The 12,533-nt window shown below is 34.6% G+C and overlaps 1 protein-coding gene across 2 annotated transcripts in view; it reads right to left on the reverse strand.

The window, feature by feature from the left end:
- LOC129939354 (lysM and putative peptidoglycan-binding domain-containing protein 2) overlaps nt 1-12,533 on the reverse strand; it is a 70,536-nt gene that overhangs the window by 5,680 nt on the left and 52,323 nt on the right. For both annotated transcript variants that reach the window (XM_056047334.1, XM_056047335.1), the window contains exon 3: nt 9,300-9,652. In XM_056047334.1, the coding sequence (XP_055903309.1) occupies nt 9,300-9,652 (353 nt within the window). The remainder of the gene's footprint in view (nt 1-9,299; nt 9,653-12,533) is intronic.

Consider the following 12,533-nt stretch of genomic DNA (forward strand, 5'->3'; position numbering starts at 1 on the left):
AGGAAAGGTCATGAAAACCTCCTATTTAAGAGTTATATATAAAAAAAAAAAAAGTATGTACTGTGATCAGTTTCACTAAAGATAAGGTAAAAATATTTATATTTATGTGTATATATTTATATATATATTTTTTTTTAATTAGAATTAATATCACAGAATTTATAGGTACTAAAGAGAAAAAGAAGTAAAATAAATTACTTAAATTGACAGATGAATGAATAATTAAATAAATAAGTAAGTGAATAAATAAATAATTGAATAAGTTGCTAATAAATAATAAATTCGTAAGTTAATAATAAATAAGTGAATTAATAAATAAAAACAATAAATTGACAAATAATAAATTTATAAATAAATAAGTAAATAAATAATTACATAAATAAATCAATAATTACATAAATTAAATAAATAATAAATAAACAAACAAATAAGTAAATAAATAATAAAACATAAATATGCAATAATGAATAAGATAATAAATAAATTTAAAAAAAAATAATACAATTTGTACATAATATTAATAAACAACAATGGTAGAAGCTAGGAATTAATTAAATTTGTAATAAGAACATTATCTGAAATTTGACATCGAATATCATAATTTTCTTTTAGCTTTAAAATTCTGTCAGAAACATAATCGACATCGGTAAGATTATGCAATTCGCTAGTTGAAAAATGCCATGGAAGTTTGAGCATTAACTTCAAAACTTTATTTTGAGCGATTTGTAATTTTTTTATATGCGTTTTTGCACACTGTCCCCAAACTGGACTCCCGTATAGCATAATTGATTGAAAAATTACTTTAAAGATTATCAACTTATTGTCATTGTTCAAAAGAGATTTTCTGTTAATTAGCGGATACAAAATTTTTATTGTTTTATTAACTTTTAATATTGTTTTTTGTACATGTTCATTGAAAGTAAGTCTTTTGTCCAAGTGTATTCCCAAGTATTTTACCGAGGTTCCCCAAATTATATTCGTATTGTTTAACATCAGATTATTGCTGGGAAGAAAACAGGACTTCCTTTTTCTTGAAAAAAAGATTGCCTGTGTCTTTGAAGCATTAATTTGAATTTTCCATTTGGTATAGTAGCTGTCTAAAATGTTCAAAGCTGATTGTAGATTAGTTTCAATACAGAAACTAAGTACATCAGATGAAAAATGGCAGTATCATCGGCATAAATAGCCGATTCACAATTGGGCAGCTGAGGAAAGTCAGCAGTATATATGTTATAGAGGAGAGGGCCTAAAACAGATCCTTGTGGAACTCCTGCTGGCACACATAGCTTTTGAGATAAATCACCACTTACATAAACGGCAAAATATCTATCTGTCAAAAAACTTTGTACTATTTTAATAAGGTATAATGGGAAATTAAATGTTATCATTTTATAGATCAGACCATTATGCCAAACACTATCAAAAGCTTTTTCCACGTCTAAGAGAACTAGGCCAGTTGATTTTTGAAAATTGAAATTAGAACGAACATGCTTAGTTATTCGATTTACTTGCTGAACAGTGCTATGCTGTTCACGAAAGCCAAATTGTTGAGGTGGATAAATATTATTATCATAAATAAAATCATTTAATTTGAATTTGATAAGTCTTTCAAATACTTTGCTTGTGCAACTTAAGAGACTTATAGGTCTATAACTCTTTGGGTCATTTGATTGTTTCCCTGGTTTTAAAACTGGTATTGAAACTTAATGCAGCAATTGAATATAAATACAAGATATTCAAAACCACTCCTTGGTAGTTCTTTAAGAAAAATGTTTTTTGTTCCATCGAATCCTACAGATTTTCTTATTTGAAGTTTTCGAATAATGGGGATCAAATCATCCATACCAACGTAAAAGTTGTCAGGTACGTCAAGAATTAATGAATTAAAATTGGTTATAGAATTTTGCACAGTATTTTCAAATTGAGGAGATCCTACTCTGTTGAAAACACTGTGATTATCATAAAAAGTATTTGCAAGGGCATTGCCTTATCGGTATTAGTAATACATATATTATGATTGTTTTGAAATGCAGGAACAAAACTATTTTTCTTCTTTAAGGCTTTAGCTATGTTCCAGAATGGTCTACTATTTTTATCTAAAGATTGGAGTTTTAAATTCCATTCAAAGTTTCGGAACATAAAAATTTCAGTTTTTATTGTATTATTAAGTAGCTTAACTTCAATGTTTAATCTTGGAATACGATTACGCTGCCACTGTCGTCTAAGACGGTTCCTTAGCTTAATAGTATTTAAAATATGTTGTGGTAGCTTTTTTTTCTGATCAGATGGAGATTTCTTAGGAACGGATAAATTTATGCTTTCAGAAATAGTAGTATTAAAGACATTGATACAACTATCTATTTGTTCAGTGGATTCTATAGTGTCTAAATTTTTATCGCTATGTCTTAAACGATTTTTTATTTGGTTCCGATACCTCGACCAGTTTGCTTTACCTAGGTCATAAAAAATACGTGTGTTTGTGCTGGGGGATTCTAATACCCCACACTTAACAGGTAAATGGTCAGAGCTCAAGTCGTTGCAAACGATAGGTTGCGAAAATAGGGTTGACGTATTTGTTAAATAAAAGTCTATAGTTGACGGACTTTTTCTTCTGTCAGATGGATAATAAGTGGGACTATTTGGAAACATAATTTCAATCCCATGAGTAGCATTAATGTTTTCTAATATGTTACCCCATGTATTTGCTCTTACACATCCCCATTTCCTGTGTCTGCAATTAAAGTAACCCCCAATTAAGTATGGACCGTTAATATTAATCATTTTTAAGATGCCCGACTTAAAGTGTTCGCCCCGCAAAGCATTCCTTGAGCGACCCGGGAAATACACCGAAAAAAAAGAAATCTTTCTATTATTTGCAAAATGTACATCAACGCCAATATTTTCAATGTATTTGGTATTGATTACTGGTAAAAGTGTATGTTTAAGTGTTTTTCTCACAACGATGGCAACACCGCCACCAGTTCTATCAACTCTATCTACTCGATAACAATTGTATTCAGAGTTAGAAATAGTTGCATTATTAGAGAGCCAAGTTTCAGAGACCAAACCGATATCAATTTTATTTCTGCTTAATAAAGAGAAAAATTCAATACTTTTGCTACGAATGCCTAGTGCATTCCAACATATAACACTTAACGAATGATTACTTGTCATTTTTATTATATAAGTACTTAATCGCTAACTGGGCGATAACATTAAATTGTTCTGCTTTTGTTGAGCAGTGGCTAAGTTGAGTTGTCATCTCTATGGTTAGAGATTGGATCTCTTCCATTGAAAATAGAGTATCATCAATAGTTGTTGCTCGCCCACTAAGCTGGTTTGACCACTTTTGACTTGGGCAAGGTGGAGACGGGTATGAAGGGGCTGCGGCCGATTGTGTAGGTATGCTAGTATTCCTCAGGTTATTAGTTTGGATTATTTTCGGTAAAGGTTTAAGAGGTGGGAAATTCTCCATTGATTTGACAAATGACGTAGCTGGACGTATAGGTTGGGTGTGATACCGTGTGATATTTTCTCTTTAATTTTCAAAAAGTTTTGCCTGCTCTTGCAATTAGGATCAGTCGATTTGTGACACTCTTTACAGTTCGCACATTGGATTTTATCAGAAACGTTGCATTCACTGGTTTTGTGGTGACCGGAACAGTTTGCGCAAAATGTTTTAACGTGGCAGTTCTTTTCCCCGTGTCCAAACATTTGACAGTTGTGGCACTGGGTAATATTTACTCTACGTCGACGTTGATAGTCCCATTTAACTTGGGTACGATAAATGGATTTTATATTTTTTTTTAAGTCACTAAGCCGTACCGAACCTTGTTCTAAATACACAATGTATAATGTTTCGATGTATTTCTCATATCGTTTGGACACTAATTTTATATCTCTGCACTTAAGACCGAGTTTAATTAGTTCAGATTTAAGTTCATCTATTGGTAAGGTATCAAGACCAAAAAGAATTACTTTAAATGATCTTTCGGTAGAGAGATCATGAGAAAAAAATTGACAATTAGCTGATTTTAAGGCATCGCATGCGTTTTTGTGAGATTCAATACTTTCACACTGAATTTTTATCCCAATGGACATTTTTTTGATTGTATAATCAGATATTTTGATTGTTTTCATAAGATTATGAATAAATTCACTGGGTTTTTGCAACACTTTAATTGGAGGAATTCGCTCCTTCTTAATTGTTTTGGGTTCCACAATCGCTTCACTATCCATTTCATCATCGCCGAGACATTGTAAAGGTGTCCAGAAATTTTTTCTGGAATCTTCAACACTATTCGCCATGGCTAAGTTAGTGATTTTACGCACTTTGTTCGAAGACAAAATGTCTTCAATTGAAGAAGAACGATTTTTTTTTAGAATTCTGTAGGTTTAATGAAACAGTAGAATTAAACACGTCATGCATAGATGACGGATCTTTCGCTACTGTCAAACTTCTTCTATTTCACAGAAAATATTGTTTTCGATATTCAGTAGTTTTTTTTTATAAAAATCCAACAGTTCATTTTTTCATAAAAAATAAAATCTACAAGAAATAGAAAGTACGCAAAATTTGATAAAAATTGATGTTCGGTTCTTGATATCTCTCAAATTAATTTCATTCCTCCTTTCTCTTTTATATTAAAAGATATTACGATGTTTTCGACATTCATAGTAAGATTTTTCTGCGATGCAAATAATCAATTGTGAATTGAACAAGATTTATATGCACCTTTATAGTTAACTTTGACCACAAACTGAAAAACTTTAGATCAAGAAAATATGCAAACATTTCTGAGTTACATTGACGTAGGTGAAATATAGACGGAATTTCTCACCTACTATTATTATCCTATTCCATAAATATTGTATTAAGAAACCATACAAACACCACAAAAGTCAAAAATGTATATGAGAAATGGGGTTTACATTTATTAGAAAATAGAGATCTTATAATTTTATATCAAATTACTCAAATTCATAACACATGCGGTTAATATTAACAAGTATAGCAATTCAAAAATGTAACGTAGAATTCAAGCTTTAAGGTTACTTTATTAAGGTTAATGCTAATTAACTTTTCACCAACTTTGGAAACATTTGTTTAACTCGATGTTAGAGGGGTGTTAACCCGCAAAACCCCTACCTGCGTTCGCCCCTGTTGTTTTGTTCCTGTTTGTTTCGCCCGTAAGAGTTTTCATTGTGGACATTTTCTTGAAAATCAGTTTTTAAAGCTTTTACAAAACCCTATTGTTACTAATTTCGGGGTTAAGCGGAGTGTGAGTAACGGGCTTATTTATTAAAATGAATTCTTCGGGTACTAAAAAATAAGAATTTGGATAGTGCAACGGGACCATGCTTTGCAAAGGGAATTAAGGCGGGAGTTCGGTGGTACTTCCCTGAGTAGATTTATGAGGTACAATTATAAGGCTGATAAACATGTTTGCTGAATCTTGAAGCATCGCACGAATACGATACAGGCAAAGCCAAGCGTTTCTACTCGAAACTTGTCCAGGCAAATTGGAATTAGAATGCGGTCATTACAGCGGATACTTAATGGCTGAAACACAAACACGCTTAAGCTTCGTCTGCGTTACGTTGGGCCTGCTTCGAGGGTGCTTTAAATGACACTTCCAATATGACATTTCTACAATGGCACTTCTGTCATTAGCAGCTGTTATTTTTGCTCAAAATAAAAAGATATGAGTTTTTAAATCGAACGAATTAAATTTTTCGCGGAACTAGCTTACACAGCCTATAATAACTAATGGGAATCGATTCAAAAGCAAATGTATTTTGTTTGTTGATTTTTTTACAGCTGTTGAGCTGTCAGACAAAGCAAATGTCCTTCAAATTTGAACTAGAGCTTACATTTGGAGTCACATAATGTTATTTCCTTACGATTGTCAAATGAAACGTAAGGTCAAAGCTTCATTGTGATAGCATGCATTGAATTCCTATGTCTGAACACGTAATGGCTGAAACACATACACGCTTCAGCTTCGGCTTCGTCTGCGTTACGTTAGGCCTGCTTCGAGGTTGCTTTGAATGACATTTCTATTATTTCATCCCTCCAAAGAGCAAATATTTTGTTTGTTGACATTTTTTACAGCTGATGAGCTGTCAGACAAAGCAAATGTTCAGATAATTGAACTAGAGCTTCCGTTTGGAGCCACATTACGTTACATTACGTTCTTTTCCTTACGATTGTCAAACGAAGCGTGAGGTCGAAGCTACATTGTGATAGCATGCATTGAGTTCCTATGGCTGAACTCGTAAACGTCAGGCGAAGCCGAAGCTGAAGCGTGTTTGTGTTTCAGCCATAAACGTCAGGTGAAGCCGAAGCTGAAGCGTGTTTGTGTTTCAGTCATAAGGATGATTTAAATTTGTTTCTGTACAATTCTCAAATTACATGCAAATTATGGCTGAAACACATACACGCTTGAGCTTCGGCTTCCTCTCCGTTACGTTAGGCCCGCTTCGAGGTTGCTTTGAATGACATTTCTATTATTTCATCCCTCCAAAGAGCAAATATTTTGTTTTACTGCTGATGAGCTGTCAGACAAAGCAAATGTTCAGAAAATTGAACTAGAGCTTCCGTTTGGAGTCACATTACGTTACATTACATTATTTTCCTTACGATTGTCAAACAAAACGTGAGGTCGAAGCTACATTGTGATAGCATGCATTGAATTCCTATGGCTGAACTCGTAAACGTCAGGCGAAGCCGAAGCTGAAGAGTGTATGTGATTCAGCCATTAAACTCTCAGGATTTTCCTGCTCGCAAGGAATTTTGCCAAAAACTGATTAATTGTTTGTTCATGTCTGATGAGGCCAATTTTGACCTAAACGGCAATGCAAACAAGCAAAATTGCCTTATTTGAAGTGAATTGAATCCAGAAATTATTCATGACACGAAATGGTACCCAGAACGAATAAATGTGTGGTGCGCGGTTTCATCAAAGTGTATCATCGGGCCAACCTTCTTTGAAGAAAACAGTGTAGCAGTAGCTGTCAATGGGAACCGTTATTTAATGATGTTGAACGAGTTTTTTTTATTCAGAACTGCGTCGAAGTATATCCCATTGAACAACATTTGGTTCCAGCAAGATGGAGTAAGTGCACATATAGTCATAGGAGTTATGACAGAGCTGCAACAAAAATTCCCAAACACATTTATTTTCAGGAACTCAACTCAATTTGCTGACCCCCAAAGCCATCTGACCTGACTACACCAGACTTTTTGTATGGGGTTATGGTAATCCTTTTTCATTGGATTAGTAATTATCATTCGAATCGTTCAATATAAGTTGTATTGGATGGATTCAAGTCTGAAAACCACAACATAAATGCTGGGGTGCATCAGGGCTCTGTTCTATCTCCAACACTCTTTCTCATTTTTATTAATGATCTCCTGTCTGCAACTTCTAATTCTAATCCAATACATTGTTTCGCTGACGTTTTCAGACTTACATCCCTCTTCTTCGGATGTGGAACTGCAACGACAAAATATGATAAGCTCATTAAATTCCGTCCTAAACAGCATTGTACAAAGGGGAGTTAGAAACCGCGTAGAATTTAATGCTTCGAAAACCCAATGCTATCTTATATCGTTAAAGCGAGATATACTCCCATTGCCATTATCCATGGATGGCACTTGCATCAATGAGACTAAACATCTCGATATTTTCGGTGAGTGATCACCAACCACCTTTTGTGGAATTGTCACATACGAGATGTCGCCAAAAATGGCGAAGGATATTTGGGTTTTCTAAGGCGATTCAAGAAGTGTTTCTGCTCCTCTGATTTGGCTGTTATTTACAAGACTTCTATACGCCCAAAGCTTGAGTATAACTCCCATAACTAGGATGGTGCTCCTGGAACTTACTTAAGACTCTTGGACATTGTTGAACGTAGAGCATTTAGATTGATTGGTGATATTAACATCATAAGAACTTTTACGTTTCTTGAACATTGTCGAAATGTTTCTTCACCCTCTTTTACCGTTATTTCAATGGTTTATGCCCTAGAGAAATAGTAAGTTGCATTCCTCCCTTAAACAGTTTAACCGCAATACTCGTGCTTCTAGGAATGCTCATTAATATACCCTCGAGCCCAACTTCGGTCGTACTGTCAAGTACAGAGATTACTTCTTTAGCTGTACTATTCGAATGTGGAATGCCTTGCCACACTATGTCTTTCCCAGCCATTGCAATATTGAGATATTCAAAACCAATGTGCACCGACGACGCCTCCTTTCAACCCCTCTCTCCCTTTCCTAGTGCTCACACTGTGTCTACATAATAGGGGTAGTATTTTCCCCTTGAGTGTGTACAAAACGAAACCCAGGAATTTCACTGAGCTGAAGCAGTCTATAATGACAATAATTGAGGCAATTCCAACTTTTCAGGCCACAATCAACAACTTTTTGATCAAGTGCCGGATATGTGGAGGTCATTTGAGGTTTATCATCTTTAAAAACAATCAACTATTTTAATTATTTAAAGATTATAATAATTTTGTATCCAATAAACAAAATAAATTGATTTAAAAAAAGGTAATAAATAATTAAATAAATTGGGTGGCGCGACAGACAGATAGGTAGGCATAGTGACTTACAACTCTCAACCATTCCTGTGTGCGAGTAATGTTGTCAGGAATGGAGGGGACCTACAGTTTTATTTGCCGAACGGCTAATTTGAGAAAGCACTTTTTCATGACAAGAGTTACTCTTAGAGAATTTGTCAATTCCCCGCAAGAGGCAGTAACCGTAAAAAGACTTTAGATAGCATAGGCAGAGATCGAACCCAAGACCACTGGCATGACATTCCATGCCACGGGTACTACTAAAAAAAAAAAAGAAAGTTATTAGAATTTCTTATTGTAGCACAATTGGTGCACCACCCTGTAAACTTCAATAGCAAACTTATAAAAATTTCTGGAAGCACCGGGATTTGTATTTAATCTTTTCGTTACTTTATAAACTCGGCTGTCATTCCTCTAAACTACTCTTTCTTTCCTCCACGAGTAAGAATTGAATATGAACTATGAGACGTTTTTCGAAAAGGTTTAAAAGAAAACTACGCACTGCAATTCTCTTGAGACATAAAAGAGGAAAACTTTCTAAAAAAAATATATTCCCTGTTAAAATCAAGAAAAAGAAAAAAACAAAGTTCAACTTAACTCACTACATTTTACCATAACTTCCTAACCACATTCACCGAAAGAAGAATACGTACAAATAAATAAAAGAATTACAAAAAAAAAAAGAATTAAACAAACTCCATCATACTCACTCTGTTCTGTTGCATTGTGACTTTTCTACATATTTCTTGGACTCAGCTATTGTAGAATCAATTTTACCCAGAAATTCATCGATGCATTTTCTATTTTCTTCCTCTGGACTCATTGTAACTGAATCCATTGATTTGCTGCCATTTTTGCTTGTGTGATTTTGTTGTGGTGAAGATTGTTCTGTGCTAGCTAGCATTTCACTACCCGCAATTGAATATGGTCTTGTGGGTAATGATTGAGGTCGATCATCTTTTGGATAATAGGGTGATGACTTATCGACGGGTATTAGTAAATATTGACGCAGAAATAAACTATCTGATGCAAATAGACGATTAGCTCGGCGTATTTGTTCCGTCTGAAAAAAAAAGAAATAAAAATAAAATAAATAACATCATAAATAAAAGGTGAATATATAATTTGAGTAATATTATTTTCTATTACGCTACACTTTTTTGAAATTGATATGAAGGTACATACGTATAATATAATTATTGATTATATTTGCCATTCCAATCCTTATGAACTTCAAATAAGTTGTATAAGAATGTATGTACAAGGGAGTATTATTTGTTTTGAAAGCGTAGATTTTGTCATAGTTATTGCGTCATTTGAAAAATGATTTCAACTTTATACGAAAAAATAAAACAATAACAGACTACTTTGAGGGACGGTTATAGATATGAATGAAAAAGAGTTCGATTTGGCAAGGGAAAAGACTTATATACCTCTTTGAAATCATTTGTATATAACTTTCAAAATATGTGTACTTAATTTGGAAACAAAAATAATATAAAACAAATAATTCTGTTTTTATTATAAGACAGTTAGATACTTAAATGTTACTACACCTATTCAAACCACATTGAGTGTATTAAATTTATATCAACCTCTTGAGAAACATATATCAGATTGAAATAGTTCTTATCGATGTAATAGGTACTTCGGGTAATGGTCTTTTTTCTTTCTATTTTTGATTAAGTATCAGTTTTATTAATTATTCAATGTCGGTTTATAGTCTACTGGTCTACAATTCATAATAACAACAAATGATTGATATAATGTGTCCGGTCAGGAAACTTAACAGAAGCTAAGTAGATGAGAATGTTATGGTAAAGTATAATATTGAATTGATGAAGAAAGAAAAACTTAAGGTAAGTAATCTGTTTACTTAGAAAAAACAAAAAAAAAAACAAAAAGGAAAAGGCACTTTGATTATGAATGCATTAGTTCGTTTTGTCTGTATCATAAGAAAAGAGAATAGCTTTTAGTAATAATGGAATTTTTAAATTTTTATGAACTTTTACATGTGTTCAATTTACAGTCTGTCAAGTCAATTTATAAAAAACATAATTTTATGAAACTTGCATATTTATATATATTGTACATTGATGCAATTTGGTCAATAATGTTTCCAGTCATCACCGGCTTCGATAATTACCTGGCATCTCCGAGGCATGATTCCTACCAATTTGACGGCGTATTCTAGTGGCAAGTGCGATCTACTGACGCTGGCAGTTGGCCGACTTAGGGAGGTCTGACCTGGTGCTAAGCTAGAGGTTGTCGTTAACGAAGACATTCCTTGCAGACCAAGGGCTCGCATCACGGTTCCAGCCATATTGAAGGAAGCCGAACACGTCTTGAAAGTAATTAGGCTCTCCAATCCAACCCTTCCTACTCACAACTGGAAGGATGCGAAACTAGAGAATCCAAAGGGACCCTACAAGGGTGCAACTGTTATCATCTATGCAGAGTTCGTTTCTCCTGTGGCGCAATCCAAAGGTGTGATCAGGTACCGCTAAGGGTCTACACCCTGGTGCATCGGTCACATTTGAAGACGATGCATCCCTGGTATCCCCAGTAGCAGTGGAAGCTCCTACCACCGACCAAGGTTTTTCCGCAATGGAGGCCGAGGTCTACGACACCGGAGATAAGGACATTCTTTTAGAATCGTCCTCTGGACCAATTCTAGCGAAGAATCACTCAATTTGCTACTAGACGTTCACTTTCCTGGTAGCTCTAATATTATTAATAACATTGTACCTATCAGCTTGTCATCATTCGTTCTCAAAACTTTTGAACGTTTGATCGATATCCACCTAAGGGCAAGCATTGATAAGTCTCTTCTTTCAAATGCTCAACACGCCTACAACAAAGGGAAATCAGTTGAAACGGCTCTACACAGTATAGTACGTACTATCGAATATTCCCTCCATCATAAAGAGTACACCTTAGTTGCCTTCTTAGATATAGAAGGTGCATTTAACAATCTGCAATTGCACGTGTATTGACATCTCTGAAGGTAGATAAGTCTATCAACAAATTGATTAATCAATTGTTTTATCAATTCAGAACTGGGCGATTTTACTGCACTAAGAGGTGTCAGCAGAGGTACGCCATAAGGTGGTGTCCTATCTCCTCTCCTCTGGAACTTAGTAATAAATTAATTACTAATTACTCTAGAAAGAGAGGGATACAGAGTGTTTGCTTGTGCGGACGATGTTGCTATTGCAGTAACGGGTAAACATCCCAATATTCTAAAAGAACTTTTACAAAACGCTTTAAATAAGCTCACCAGATGGGCAATTCGGTGTGGACTCACAAAAAACCGACCTTGTCCTCTTCACAAGGAAATACAAAGTCCCACTCATTGGCCCTCTCATCATAAACGGTGTACCACTTAAATTCTCTGAACAAGCAAAATAGTAGGGTCTCATTTTGGATAAGAATTTAAGTTGGAAACCTAATATTCAAGAGAGAATAAATAAGGCCACAGTAGCCCTGTTCTCCTGTAAAAAGGCCATTGGTAATAAATGGGGCCTACAGCCAGCATTACACACTAGCTATATATCTCGGCCATAAGGCCGATCCTTACTTATGGAGTAGCGGTATGGTGGACGGCGCTAAATAAAGCGACATTTTCAGCAAGCAACGGCCGCTAATGCAGCCATTCGGCTTCAAGCCTCCTCTCTGTGGATCAATAATGGAATTGGTCACACCACTATTTTGAACTCGTTCAGAACTATAAACAGTAATATTGAATACACCATATCCCATCCTCAGTTTAATAACTATAGCTTCAAAGTCACTATACCTCCCAGGTCTTCTTGGTAGAATACATCATTTTTGAACGATGATCCTATAAACTTTTATACAGACGGATCAAAAACGGAGGTTGGGGTTGGTGGAGGCGTATACTCAGATAAACTAAACTTAAGTCTCTCCTTTCGTCTACCCGA

The sequence above is a fragment of the Eupeodes corollae genome, chromosome 1 (genome assembly GCF_945859685.1).
Source record: "Eupeodes corollae chromosome 1, idEupCoro1.1, whole genome shotgun sequence".
Lineage (NCBI taxonomy): Eukaryota > Metazoa > Arthropoda > Insecta > Diptera > Syrphidae > Eupeodes > Eupeodes corollae.